This window comes from Platalea leucorodia (genome assembly GCF_965183815.1).
Source record: "Platalea leucorodia genome assembly, chromosome: 1".
NCBI classification, from domain to species: Eukaryota; Metazoa; Chordata; class Aves; order Pelecaniformes; family Threskiornithidae; genus Platalea; species Platalea leucorodia.
In genome coordinates, this window is record NC_138823.1 from 50,538,282 (window position 1) to 50,553,833 (window position 15,552).

Sequence of the window (15,552 nt, forward strand, 5' to 3'; positions counted from 1 at the left end):
ATCAAGTCCAATCACTTGGACTGTCTGCCCCTTCAAGGACATCCTCGTTTGCCTTAGCCTTTCCTTCTTCACCCCAGTGATTACAAATGAAGAGGAAAGCAAAGAACAGAGCAAAGAGATGAACCTGGAGAACAGCTGATGGCATTTTTTGCCAAGCGGTGCACTCACATGGCAGGACACAGGTGCCTACAAGAGAGCGGGCCTAGAACAACTTGATGCAAACAGTAGCCTTCAGCTACTCGTGTCAAAGTGTCCAAGAGAGTGCAATGGCTTTGAGGAATCATCTAGCAACATCTCACGGGCCCCCGCTACCTTCCTCATTAAACCTCAAACAAAGCTGCAGGGTGTGTTAGTGCACTCCGGCTAGTCTTTCCCAGGGGGAGAAGGGAAAAGCTGGAGTCAAAGACAGTGCAAAAGGCTGGATTCAGTGGTAGAACTTGAAAATAGCAATAAAGGGAAAAAGCAGAAGCTAGAGGAGAAAGAGTACAGGACCCCTTTTGCCACCACGTAACATACAAAACTCGGCATACTATGCTTTTAAGATAGTAGTCAAGAGCCAGGAACAACAGCTCCCTCCCCAAGTGTATATACTATTTTCTTTAAAGGCAGAATACTCGAGTTGCAGGCATAGTTCCCTGGGCAGCTTGGGGCATCAGAAATAGCCACTAGGCTAGCAGGCCATCTAGACAGCAAGAAGTGCCTGGAGTAAGCTTTAAAGCCCTTGCAGCATCAGTGGCATTGACAGCCCGGCTGCTAGGTCCCCAAGCTTGAACACGAGCATGCCGAGAACTGAGAGGCAAGGGAGCCCAATGGCAGTGTCTACCCTAACTGCCTTATGCCTGGGCTTCTAGTGTTTGCATAAAGAGCAGTCTGCCTTCCCCTAAAGGGTAATGAGGCAGGGAAGAGGTGGGAAGTGAACCCATGGCCATCTCTCCTTTAACTCCTGGTGTGGCTGAGCTAAGCTCAAGTGTCTCCTAAGTGCCACTTTAGAGGACACTTGTTCTTCTCAGAAACAAAGTGAGCTCGAATGAGAGGCAGGTGGAGGGACACGAGTATTTTTAGCCTTTGCACCAAGGCCCTGTCTGTCCCTGTCAGAAATTAGGCCTAAAGACCTGCTGAAAAACCTTTCTGAAAATGTCTCCTAGTCCTTACAGAATAAAATTTTGGGGTTTGGGGTGTGTTGGGGCAGGCGGGGGGAAGAGGTGGCACACAGGGAGGAACTACTGGTGAAAGAGACAACTTGCTGTGGCAGCAACGAAAGCATGCAATCTGCATCGTAGGCAGGCCATAAAAACGCTTGAATCATCTGTCATAATTGATAAATAGATTATATATAAAGTAAGTTATTTTCTCCAACATCTTTCATTTTAAGTATTCACATGGGTTTAAAGAACAGAAAGAGGCAGGCCAATATGCAGATGCTCATCTTTGTTCTCCAACCTGCACTTAATTAATTGTGAGCTGCTTTAAAAATAATTTAGGACAATGCTTCCACTGCACATTGCTGAAGTCTGAGATGGTTCCTGTGTTTTTACTTCCCCGAACATGTGCAAAGTGCTCACCTCTGCTCAGCTGTTAAAAAAACCCAAAAAAACAAAAAAACAAAAAACAAACCAACAAAAACCAGCCTCTGTGCTGACTGACTGGGGGAAGTCAGGCAAATGAGAGGTTGCTTTTTCTCCCTGCCCACCCCCCCTTCAAGTAATTCTTTGCTCTGTCACCTAGTTCTGTTTAAAAACCTTAAAATATAGATGTTTATCTTTAATACGTCATGTGGGGCAACCCTGCCAATTACTGTGATGGGGAGATAGCCGGGGCTCTCTCTCAGAGCCACGCCATTAGTCATGGTGATGACAGCTTCAGACGCTGAGTTTCTCATGTAAGGAAACCAAGTTACCAATATATTATTTTTAATAAAATAATTGCTTTAATGCAGTATTTAAAATAATTTTAAACATCTGATCAATAAGATACAGTACACAAATATGGAAAATGCTGCACTTTACATAAAAAGTAAAGCTAAGCATTTAATTATACAAAACAATTTTGCCTGATGCCATCAATATCTTGCAAACTATAGCTTAGTCAAAGTACTGCTTTTCTTATATATATATATATATATATGCTATATATACATATATAAATAATTTACAGCATTCATTTACTAGAGTTGTTTGCTACTGTTCCAACACAAAAAACATAACCGATTCAAAACTTATTGAATTTGGTAACTATCTGCAGCGGTTCTGACGGTGGAGGGCGTTTGAATCATCACTTCAAGTTTTGAAGTAGCATGCCAAATAACCATAGGAAGCTCGTTCCCTAAAAGAAAAAAGTTTCAGCAGGAAGCCATTCAATACAGTCAGTGCCTTTCCCACCGGTCCTGGGAAACAGCCATGCTATACAGCGCTGTGTCATGGGAGGCAAAATGTTTGGGGGCTGGGGAGAAGGGTGAGCGGAGGTTTCTCCTGCCACCACAAGGCAGTCTTTACCAGCAAGCAGAAAATCTTTGAATATATTCTAGCAGTCTTAATAATCCGGAGCCGCCCTCCTCACTGAATGGAAACCAGGCAACTGTCTCAATACTTTCTATTTGGGAAGTTTCCCTGTTATAAGGTATTAAGGTTATTAAGGTATTAAATCAATATTCTAAATAAAGCAGTGAATCCTGTGCCTTCCAAACACTTCTCTTCTCCTTAAGAAAGTCTCCAGCTGCAAAGTTCAATGCATCTCAAGTTTTCCCTTTTTTGCAGTCAGCACAGGTTGCTTTTGTTCATTTCTTTCTACATCTATGCTCAAGTTCAATGCTATTTTTTATATCTACAGAAAGATAAACTGTTTCTTCTGTTTACCCTTCCTTTTTAGGCTCTTTTACTCCTTGTATTCAAGTTTAGTAACTCCAGATTTTCCCCAAACATTGACGTATGCCCTAACTACACTGTCTGATGTACTTCAATCACAAGAATGACCAATTTGTTCACCTTCCCTCAGTCACTTTCTCAAAGGGGGAAGGCAGTTGAGGGAAGGTGGGGGTGAGAAAGCATCCCTCATTGCTTTTGCCTGCTACTTTGCTCTCCACAAACAAGCATCCAGTAGTAATTCTAAACTCAGAAAATGTAAGGAGATGCTGAGTCAGAGAGGCAATACATTAGCATGTTGACTGACTGCTGGTTCATGATTAAATACAGTTGCTATGCTATGCAGTGCCTTTAAAGTTTTACTTGTTTCCCTAAAGGAGGTTGGATTAGAAGAAGGCACTACACGTAGAATAGATGTTGCAGACTCTGGAGTACCGAAGCAAGCGACATACGTAAACTAGGGACACGTATCAAGCCCTCAGAGCCCGCAAGACAGTTAAATGCAAGCAGGTAGTCAGGTGCTTGTGTGTGCAGCTCAGTGTTTTCACTGGTTTACAGACTGGTTTAAGCCAAATATTACTAAAAACCCTACAGGTGCTAAGTTAGGTATTTAATAAAAATGTTTAGCTGTAAACAAGAGTTATCCTTACAACGGATCATTTTCCAGAAATTGGAATTTCAAGACAGTGCAACAATGCTTCAGTGTTTTCTTTGGCAGTAGACAGCGTCGAAATGTAAAATTCAAATCACTTCAGAAGAGCACGGTACAAGGTTAGAGAATGCTTCATCTCCCTCTCTTGTTCCATGCAGAATATCAAGTCCCTGAGACAGACGCGGGTTATTCTTGGACAGAGCAGCTGTTTTGTAAGGCTAAAACCTGATGATCCAGGAGTGATTCCATTGCCTTTCAAATCCTAAATGGGGGAGGGAGAGAGAAAAAACAAAAACCAAAAAACCCACATTAGAATCCCATGTAAATACAAGTTTTTACCCAAACTGGTTGGAATATACTGCCTGCTTGCATAAAACTAGCCTGCTGATGTTCAGCTTTACATGTTGAAACCAGCAATCCAGAAGTCCTTGCACATTAGATACTTTGAAAAACAAAGGAAGCACTTGCCAGTTAATGGTTTATTTCAGTCAAAGCAATGAAAAAACCTTTAGTAAATAAATTCTATCTTTTTAAAAACGATATTATTATGGTATATGATACATTCTATGATTCTATTCTATGGTAAAATAAATAACTGCTGTTTCACTGAAGTCATACTACACAGACACTTGCACTGAGAAAGACAAGCTAACTATGAAGAAGGTACTATCACGGCTCTTATGCAGAGCCCCAGGTTGTGCAAGGCTCCTACTCCCACTTGCGAACGCCCAAGCTCCAGATGTTCACATGTCTCTAGAAGAAAACCATCACTGTGAGCAGGCTCTCGCCTTGAAACACGGCCAGGAGAAACTCTTACCCCGGCCATCACCCCTGTGAATTGTCCTTTAAGGGAGCAAGAAACACACAGAGTTGAAGCATCCACGTGTTCAGAACACTGCACCCGAGCCTATTCATCTCCGTCGGCTGCCTCGCTTGGTTATGAAAGCACAATTGGTAGGAGATGATGATGTTTAGTAGTTATACATTCAGGCTACTGGAATGAGCAACCTCCACGCATTCCAAAATGCCCCAAGATTTATTATTAGGGGCGGGGAGGAGGAAGATTACCATGAGCTCCACAATAGACTGGCTACTTATCTTGGAGCCAATCTATGCTACATAGCCAGTCTCTTATCACTACTGGAGGGTTCTTGGTAATGAATGCAATTTGTACAAATACGAGTGCTCAGTCTCTGTAACTTCAGCAAGGCAATGCCTGCCAGCATCAACACCGCTTGGAGATGGTGTTGCTTGGATGCCGTGTTAACTATATCAATTCTTACCCTAACACTCTCTGCAAGACTTCAGGAAAATGACTTTGCCCACTTTGCTTAGGGAAATCTGGTTAAAAACCCTATATATTAGAAACAAATACCAGTGCTGGACTATCTATAGCAGTGAATGCTACTGTTGTTCTGGGGGAAGCATTGAAATTTATTAAAAAAAAAAAAAAAAAAAAAAAAGAGAGATTTACCAGAGATCACACACTAGCCACAGAAAACCCAGGGCATATTGCAGAAATGGAAGCTGTATTTCTTACTAGCGGCATGCAGGGTATTCAGCACCATTTCATTTGCTTTACAGTCGATACTATTAAACACTATGAAATGCCATCATTTGAAACTTTCAGTTTGTTAAATGGCTTGGAACAAATGCGTGCGTGGGGAAGACTGCTGGCCACATCGCACAGAGAGGGCACTGCTGTCCTGGTAAGACACAAAAGGGTCACAGTTCAAGTTTGTCATATGAGAACCCTGAAGGATCCAGGGAAAAGATAGCTCTGCAATGCAGCTGGCAGCACGGGTTGAAAAGGAGGTCAATCCAACAGGATGCAGCAGAAGGCCTGAGGCAATGTTATAAATGAAACAAACCCCAAGGGTTTTCAGTAACCCAGCAGCAATGTCCTTTATAATTCAAAGAACTTTATGGAGGTGAAAGTATTTTCTCTCTAAATAGTCATTAGACTAGAAGTCTTACCATTAAAAAGACACGAAACAAAGCCACCTCAATCCTGTTCACTCCCTTACAAAAAGGAGGCAAACAGCACAAATCCCCGAGCCTGCTTTGGAAGCTGTTGGAGCTGCAAGATGCTACAGTAGGGCAGAAGCGCCAAGCTGCCTGCCTTTGAGACAGTTCTGGATTTGTTTATTCTTAAATTCTTACCCATCATGCCCAGTGCAGAGACGTAAAGCGATGTTACGCTGCAACATCACATCCAAAGCCAAAGCTTATCCTGGGCTCCTGTTTGCTAAGACAGCCAGTTCAAAACTTTCAAGTTTCACACAGCGTCACACCGGCTTACCAGAGCTACCGAGTACAGCATTTCAGGGACCAGGGGCTCTTTGACTAGTTACTGAACGTATCTAAACCAATAGCTGCTACCACATCCAAGTTAAAAGAAAATGTCCTTCTCTCAAACTACATGATAGGTTAAAATTAAAGAAGCCAACAGACAGCCTAGGTCATTCCAGGCCAGACTGGGACTGCGTTGGGGAACTCACTCTGAACTAAGTTTATATGGGTATGAGCACTAACTGCTTTTAGCTACTGTCCACTACAGCTGCATTGAAACACTGGTCTTTCATGATTTTGTTTTGGACTTTGGACCAAGCAGTGGAGGGTGATGTACTGCCTGTCTTTTTGTAATAAAACATTTAGAGAACCGAAAGTGAAAACACTTGAAGATGCCATCTGCGCATCAAAATGAACCATCACAGATGCCTCTGTTAATGTCCAAGACCTTATTTAAGAAGCGCCCAACTCTTGAGCTCTCCAGTTGACACAAGGGACACTTTAAGGGAGGGTCCTCTGCTGCCCAGTTCTCAGAGCCTCCTCTTGAGCAAGTTCCTCTTGGGCAGCAGGTGGGTCTTGTCTGGCCCTAGGCAACAGTCAGCAGTCCTCTCCCTTACATCTCATACACCCCTTCCTGCACAGAAGCTCCCCCATGCTGCTTTTGCGACCTTAATACCCTGGTTAGAACAACAGCCCACTCCTTGCTCCCAGACATCTCTGTAATGTTCCTCCCAGATGGGCAGCAACCACTTGCATCTTGCTATTTCGGGGACTTCTTCACTGCAAAAAGTCTTCAGCCTACCCTAAGACAGCTTTGTGAGCCTCTCCTGAGGGGAAGTGAAAAGTGCTGCTTTTCAACCAGGCCACACGCAGGTACAAAGATAAGTGAATATAAAATGCGTCCCTGTAGAACGAATTCTAGCAAAGGGTACTGCAATCAGCCTGCGCCGCCCCCCTCCCCTTCTGCAACATCTATTTATTAGTGCCTTAACTAGCAACTTCTTTTTTTCTTCTTTCATTTTCTCTCTCTCTCTTTTTTTTTTTTTTTTTTAATTGGGAACACTCCTCTTCTCCACAGGGGAGGCTGGAAGATGTCAGCCGTATCCTGAAGTTCCTGCCTTTCACAGAACCCCCAGCACCCTGCTCTCCTTCCCAGAGAAAAACACCACAGAGACATGCAGCCCGGGAGGGGTAACTACCAGCATAAATACTACCAGTCAACCTGAGTATCAACAGCTGACAGACCCTGTTCGTAAACCAAGTAAGGTACGGCAGCAACATGGCTCTGCACCACTGGAAACCACCCTTCACAGTACCGAGACCACCAGCTGGCTTAAAACCAGCCCAGGAGGCCACTACAGCTGCAGTCCTGCTTTTGGCCTACCCTCAGAGTCAAGTCAAATCAGCAGCTTTGCCAAAGCAACATGCTGCCGCCCTTTCTTGATCCTCAGAGCCTTTTATATACACCTGACAGAGATCAGTTACTCTCACTGATCTTGGCAGCAGAAGACATTGTAGAGCTCCTGCTGTAGTCCCACGCCTGTTGCGCCGCTAGTTTTGTTGCGAGGCTGCTCCCGAAACCTGTTTTAAGATCTCTAGAGCTCTCTCCAGTGGCTGGACTGAGAATTAAATACCATCTCTCTCTGAAAAGGCTAGTGAAGTTGATACAGAGCCACAGCTCACCACAAGGGTCTTCCTTTACCTGGGCTGCCATCACCACCTTATTCCTAGTATCCAAGGTACCTGGAGCGTGTGATCTACAAGTCTGGACAACCAGTCCTGACAAGGATAACAAAGTTGCTCAGAGCTAGTCTACAGGCCCCGATACAAAGCTCAGAGGCGTCAGCAGACACCTTCCTTCCCGCCAAGTCCAGGTCAGGCTCAGTGAGCTGTTCCTGGCGGAGTACACCCTCCCTTCTCAAATTCAATGGCTTCACACCAATCACATTCAAAACTTTAAACTCTTAAGAGCGGGGCACTTTAAGGGAGCAAAGCGTTCAGTCAGATGTTAAAAAGTCAAGCCAAGAGTTCTCATTTCAATTTTTGGTGTGGCATAAACACATCTCAGTCTCAGTGCCAAGATCCCAAGAGAGCAAACTGACACTGCAGCTCTGCTGCACATTATAAAAATACCACCAACAGAAGGCAGCGAAGTCACGAGATAGTTTTCAATGACATCTCCAACACTGAATAATTACAGCTGCATGCTGGAGAGACATTGTCGGAAGGTGGCAAAAGCATCTAGCGAATCGGAGCAAAAGCATCCAGATTCAACCCCCAGCTCTCTCACCTGTGGTCACACTGAGGTCTGCGATATCTAGTATACCCTGCACATTATTTTCCCAGCCGTAAAACATGGAACATGTTCCTGTCTCACAGGAAGAAAAAAGGGTTAAAAAGCCATTAATGCACTGTGGAGTGCTCAGACACTTTCCTGGGTCTCCCCCAGCAGCAAGGAAGGAAAAGACTCTGTCAGAATTGTGACAGTTTTGCTTGTGCAAATAAGAGCATAATTTAGGCCAAAGAAAACAAAGTGAAAGAAGTTGCTATTACTTTGGTGAGAAGCCAGCCTATTGATGCTGCCTATTCTAACAAGCCTCAGTCTGCTAGAAGTACTCGCACATTCACAATACTAAAATACTACATTACTCAATATTTATATAAATATGATTTTTTTAAAAAAATAAAGTTGGTGGTATTGGATGGTGGGTGGTTTTTTTGTTTGTTTGTTTTGTTTTGTTTTTTTTAAAACTTAAAAGACCATTAGGGTAGATCAAGCCAACGTCTGAAAGGCTTACATCTCTGTTTCCAGGCTGCTTCTCATGCAGCTGAAAACAAATATGTATATTTCTGATGTTATCCGTAGTCTACAAAGAAGCCTCACAAAGCCGTCAGATCTATAGAGAACGCTAGTCAACTATGTATTTTTCCTCAGATTTCATTGCAACATTCCTACAAGTCCTTTCAAATGTAGGCAACAACATGTTTTACATATTGAAACAAATTACTGTGAATGTAATGTCAGTTTATTCACTATTATGCCCAAGATTCATGTACGCATGTCACTTCGTATGGCTACATCAGATGCTTAATCTGTACCTGGAGGTAATGAATACTATACAAATATGTCATGTTAGTTAATAGACAATTATTAAGCTGAAATTTTCTGGCTCTTTGCCACATCATTTTAAGCAATGTATTGTCAACTAAATTATAAATCTCTTGACCCTTCACATGTCATCAACATTTGCGCATTACCAATATGTTCAGCCTAAAGCTACAATGCAATTAGTCATTTAAATTGCAGATATCTTTCACACATAAGAAGAATTAAGTTCATCTCTAGCACAGAGAAGGCACAATGTGGACCAATGAACTGTATTTCTGAAGTGTGTGAGTGACAGTCGAGAATATTTTTGACTATTTACATGGGAAAAAATTCACATCAAGTATATGGCCTGGACTGACAGCAGCCAGGAAATTCAGCGCTGAAATTGAAACTCTCTAGCTGACAGGGCTGTGCTTAGGTCTTGCAGCAGATAAGTAAGATGCTGAAACCATATTTTATAATCGCAGTAACACTTTTAGTTCCCCTCTTCCCCAAAGGTATGACCACGCTGTAGACTCTTCAATTGTCCCAACATCCTGAATAAGAACCAGAAACTGAAATCAAGAGTCTACATATGTTAAGCATATGCAAAGGAGAAAAAAGAAAAACCCTCCTGTATCACTTCAGACCTAAATCTCAAAATGGGCTGGGGGAAGGGGTGGTAGAGACAGAGAGAGACACAGAGAGAGGGAAACCCCTCAAGTGTAGAAATAGATTTTGTAGTCTGGCTCTGAACACCTACTTACATGCAAGTAGTATAGGTCCAATTTAAAGTGATTGCTTTTAAATTCATTTTCTGCAGCTTTTAAGAAAATACTTTAGCAGACTATCATGTACCAATGCCAAGCACCACCCAGCAGCCTCTCTGCACCTCATGGATATACAGAGAGCAGCAAACCTATCATCCATTCGCTACAGAGCCAGCTTCTGCATTTAATTCACAATTTAGACACAGTCACATCCTTAACACTGATACTGAAGTTGATGAATTGTGCTAGCGTGTCCTCTCATCAGAAGAGCTTGTGGCCGGAAAGGTGGCAGTAACTTCTGCAGCTACAGCTTATAAGAGTGTTAAAGCCAGATACCTCTTAACTACCACACATCCATCCTGCAAACAGCAAAAAAATGGGAGTGATTTGATTGCCACACAGTGGAAAAACCAAAACACCTCTCTCCTCCAAACATTTGGAAGAGTTGGGATTTTCTTTCATTCTGCAGAAAAGGACTTGTTGCTTAAAAGCTTTGTTCTTCCCAGGTCAGCCTAAAAAGCATTTCCAAAGCTTAAACATGCACCACATACCGAATATGTTTGATCAACATGCATACCAGCATTCTAAGCTGTAAAGCAAGAAGGGTAAGCTTAAGTTCCACTAACAATGATCAGATGTGGCAGAGACCTTGCCCTAAAAGAGAACACAATCAACTTGTTTTCTCCACTCACAATCAATACTAAAAATGGAACAATGACCAGTGTGGTAAACAAGATATTTCTCCCATTTCTTCTTGCCAAACTTCTTCCCAGAAGGAGAATACAAGCTTATTTGTGGACTGCTGTGTTAGAAGATGTGCATCACCCTGGAAGCATCACATTATTTTACGCATGTTGGCCAGAGCTAAGAGTTTGACAGAAAGAAAGTACTTGAATATCTCTGCACTGACATTCAGCAGCATCATTTACTTCTGTAGCAACTAGCTGCAGTAGCCTAAGTTTCCACAGCAGAGCTACACTACAGGTGGCAAGGCAAGACCCACACTTACCAACAGAGCAGCCAGTCTTGGCGGTGGACAGAACAGCCACAAACAGTACCTGGAAGGAGGAAATCTCCTTTGCCATTGGATCAGGCAAAAAGAATGAAAAGACACAAGATTCACCCCTGAGTCAGTCAATGTGACCAACCTGGAAGGAGGCAAGTGAAGGACACACCACCAACAGCACGTCGGGGCAAGACAGACTGCATCACTTCCAAGTAGGTAATGTGTTATCATTGAGCCAGAAAAAGGATGAGAAGCAAGCAGTGTCCCAAAAAAAATTACACAGAAGTGCAGGCATCCAACTAAGTTTTCCTGTATAAAGTAGAAGAATGGTCCAAACAGTCTTCAGAAGTTGATCGTAAGAGTAACAGCCAATCTCCTAACTCAACTTTCAAAGACATACGTACTTTTTCTCCTTCCTGCTGCGTGACACTACACAAATATACTGCTCTCAGTTCAAGGCCAAAGACAACCTTGGACCCAGGACACCTTTGGATAGAGGGAACGAAAGATTAAGGACTTAGAACTGCAGCCTGTTTCCTCACAGAAAAAAGCTTTAAATATCTGCAAGAGTTTTCAAACTTCTAAGACTCCGGTTCAAGTGAGAATGAGACAAAGTTGCTTCCAAAATAGCTTTGCCATCAGAAAAGCAGTAAAACTTAATCCAAAATAATCCTTGACTATTTCTCAGCATTGAAAATACTATGGGGCATGTTACCAACCAATAAAAAATATGGAACAGAACACAGAATCGGGAAAATAAGTCTGTGGCTTCAAGTTTACTTTTTTTCTGATTTGTTTTAGAAGTGTTTTCCCTTCACAAGATGAGGTATTTTTCAATTCTTCCCACCCTTTAATTCATTACTGTTCACCACATGCCCCCAAACTGAGGGAGGAGAAAAGGTGGGTAACAAATACACAAACCCAAAACCACATATGAATCAAATCCTCTCCCCCTCATTGTATCCAAAAGTGTCCAGAGGGACCAGAGTGAGAGAGATGAAGATATTACCACCTCTAGAATACAAGCAGCACCAATTAACACATTCTCACAATAGAGAGATTTTCTTACCAGGGCTTTCTCAAATTACTCTTTCTGAACAATACTATTCAAATGTTAAGTTGCAGTGAAGAGAACATGCAAAACTACCCAAACGAGTGTTTCCAATGAGAAGGGGAAAAGAATTCCCATTATACTGATGTCTTTTTTTTCTTTTTTCTTTTTTTTTTTTTTTTAATTAGGCCTAGAGCATTAGCCTTATTGTTTAATTCCATGATCATCATGGATTTGCCCCTACTGCTATTTCAAGTTCAGCGATACCTAAGCAATAATCACAGTAAGATATAGTTTACTCTTTTTATATTGCTTTTAGGTCCAAGATAAGACACCCCTCTTTCTTTATTTGATATCTGCCACACTATGAGATGATGTAGCTGTTGGTAACCAGGCTTCTAGCTGTAAAGCACATGCTCATGTCACCACATGTTCTAGTTCCCAGATTAAAATAATCCATAATAGGTCTCCTTAAAAGACCAAGTAAAGAAAGCAGAATTTCAGAGCAGAAGATGGGAGGAATCAGGCATTCGACTATCCCAGGAAAAAGACTTTCTGGAAGAGGTGCAAAGCCAGGTGGCAGAGCATGGAGAAACAGATACCTAGGGTTGAATAACCATCCCAATTAAACACAGATGCTCATATGTGGAGAAAGGAAACACGGGATGCTAACAAAATGCTGTTTTTAGCCCTTCACACTTACTGTTACTGCAACAGAAGGTAGTAGATCCATACCAACCCAGACTGCTGAGCTCTTCCAGTACCCATTACATTTTGGTACTGAATAAAGAAAGACAAATATGTAACAAATTTGCTTACAGAGTTTCACTTTTTTAATACATACTGTAACTGATTATTTCTTCCCTGTCTCCCCAAATACCTCAGGGCTTCAGTTTACATCAATAATGGCTTGAAACAATTCCTTTCCTTTAATTATTGCAGTAGGCAATGATAAAAAGAAGCTGAACAGAATTAACTTTGCTCTAACACGGACATAAGAGACATAAACATTATACAAAGAACATTATTCAAGGAAAGCTGAAGTCTTAGTTAAAAAACTTAATGCAGTTAGCATCAGTGATTTCATTCAATACTGTTGAAGGATCATTCATATTCAGGAATAACTTCTTCCATCATACCTGTCTACCAAGATATTAGGCTTTAAAAAAAAAAAAAAAAAATGGTCGCAGGAGTATTATGCACAGATTTACTCCTTGCCACTGCATAGTCAGGAAGTTCTGACATTTAAGATTATTTGAGAGTAAAGCTGTCTGTATTTGCAATTTGAAATGAGAAAGTACATCCTGCCTGTTTAAATTATTCTCAGACAGGTTGCCCAAAAAGATGATTTTAAAGATGCCCAAATGTGTATCAGCCTAAGGCCATATTGTACTTGCTTTCAGTTTCAAAGACCTCCTTTCATCTCTGAAGAATGGAATGTTGTTTACTGCTCAGGATGTTTTGCCACGTTATCATGAATATATTACAAATGTTCTGCTTCTTGAACTACAGAATGTTTGTCAAAACCATTCTTTATTCTATATGAGAAGTCTTAACCCTTTTATAAATCCTGCTTAGATATATTGGGACACTGAAACGTCTGAGTCTAAACATCCTTCTCAAGACTGCTACCCTGCATAATTTCACAAAAAAGGAAAAAGGTCCGCAGAGAATTGCTTTCTGGTAGCACGAAGCCTAAATACTAGGCACTGGAATGAAAGATTCCATGCAAGAAACAAATGTAGTTTCACTGGCAGAATTACTTTCACCTACTGCCCTTACAACTCAGTCTAGTAAGGCAACCTATATGAGAAGCATCTTAAAATACAGCAGGTAAATTTGTGACAATGAAAAACTATCAAGGTTTATGGTCAGTTTTAGGCACGTTATGTCCATGTCCTTTTAAACTGGCAATGTAAATAATGGATCACCACCTTTCAATAGCAACACTGTTATCTGTCTCACTTTGGCACAATCTCATGAAGCTTTTAATAAAGCAGACACATCACAGACGATGAGAAATAACTGAAAAGTACCTAACAGGCAGACTTGTTAAATATTCAGAAACAAATCTGGCAATAATTACAGAAAACCACTACGAAGAACAGGAATAGTTACTTGATAGAAGCTTGGGGGAAGAGGAGAAAAGGATGGGGAAAACTGTTCTTGTGCTAGACTCATTTTTTCAAGTTTTTCCAGTGGTATTATAAAAAAAATAACTATACCTTCAGCTTCATGTGAAAGTGCATTAAAAAACTTCAAAGAAGTGAAGAATAGCTGCTCAAAAGCTGGGAACGCTGCTTTCTGCAGTTTGTTTAGATACAGATTCCTCCACTTCACTTGCAGTAAACAGGGAGCATTCAATTGTGTCTCCACACCAGGGGAAAAAAAAAAAATCCAAGAAACAAGTCTACCTCACCTCCTTAGAGCAGTCTCTTGTCACAGTCCAGGCTGAGGGAAAGCCCACAGGACAGATGCCATCACTGTCTCAGTTACATTGCAAATAACTGAGCTTTATACAAGGTCCTTCCAGATGCCAGTATGCAAAAATGCCAGAGTATTTTCAATCCTAGTATTTATTTAAGCTTCCTAGGCCACAAGAATGAAGAAGACTGAAGGTTTATCAGTAAGGACAACTTTACCACCACTTCCTCCACACAAGAGTTACTTTCCAGGCTTTTGTTCCCTGTGCTTGGGTCACAAGCCAACCAGCCGTTCACTTGAGTGGCGTTGAGGCTTCATGAGAAAGTGGGGCAAAATGGGCAACAACGCTTGAATTACAGCCTGCAACACATTTCTCCCATCTCCGGCCAAGATGATCTCTAACAGAAGTAGGCTGTCAGTCTCCTTGGAAAGAACTTCTGCAGCCCCATAAGCTTCCCAGGTCCCAGAAACAGTTAATCTCCAGCACATTAAGAGATTTGTTCAGACCAAGATTTGTTAAAAGCACCTTCGAGGCACTTTTAAAACACACCATCAGACAGAAAAGGTGATCTGGCTCGTTGCAGGAACTGAATGGTCTAGCTTTATTTATTTATTTATTGCTTATTTGGGAAATCTAGCCAAGGCGAACTCACAGTATATTTGAAAAGAGTCCTTATGCATCGCGCATGGAAAAAAGTCCGCAGCCAAATGTCAAAGTACGAGCCATTTCAAAAGCCATCCAAAACAGCCATCAGGAGTTCAACTGAGGGGCCATGACAACTAGCTGCTGTGGAAGATCACCACAGCTTCGTTACCCTCCACTGCAGATGGAAGTTTCTCTGAGCCATCATTTCATTCAATCCTTTACACACAGGGCTCTTATCCACAGTTCTTCCTATAACACAGGACTAAATGTCCCCATCAAATTTACGAGAAACAATCCTTTCAAGTATCTAACATGTGAACTAGTTTTCTTACATGAAATGGCTGGTTATGTACTGTAAGAGAATTCTCACTTCTTCCTACAGAGAAGGATAAAAATAATTCAGTATGAAGATACAACAACATGCAAATCATCTCCGTACCTCCAGCCCAGATCCAACACTTGATGAATCCAACGGTCTTTTCTTCCTTGGTCCAATGGCTGCCAAAGCTGTGAGGTTGGCTTCTCTTTGTTGCATTTGTGCTAACTCCAATTGTTGCATCTAATTTAAAAAGAAAACACCTACATTAATTATGATATACAGTATCTTAAAGGTCTCGTTCTCTTTATGGCAGCTTCAGACAGCTCTGCAGTACCTACTGAAACAATCTATTTCACAGCATCTTTTCCTGTCTTTCTGGACACTTTTGACAGATTCCAATACTCAGTCACACTTAGAGCCTCGAAACGCTAACGGCCCTATAGATA

At 41.7% G+C, this 15,552-nt stretch overlaps 1 protein-coding gene across 1 annotated transcript in view; it reads right to left on the reverse strand.

Annotated features, from left to right (window-relative positions):
- Positions 1 to 3,604: 3,604 nt before the first annotated feature.
- Positions 3,605 to 15,552, reverse strand: part of TAF4B (TATA-box binding protein associated factor 4b) — a gene marked incomplete at both ends in the record, with an annotated part of 75,179 nt that continues 63,231 nt past the window's right edge. The window contains 2 exons of the mRNA XM_082321789.1: positions 3,605 to 3,772; positions 15,227 to 15,346. Of these exons, the coding sequence (XP_082177915.1) occupies positions 3,605 to 3,772; positions 15,227 to 15,346 (288 nt within the window). The remainder of the gene's footprint in view (positions 3,773 to 15,226; positions 15,347 to 15,552) is intronic.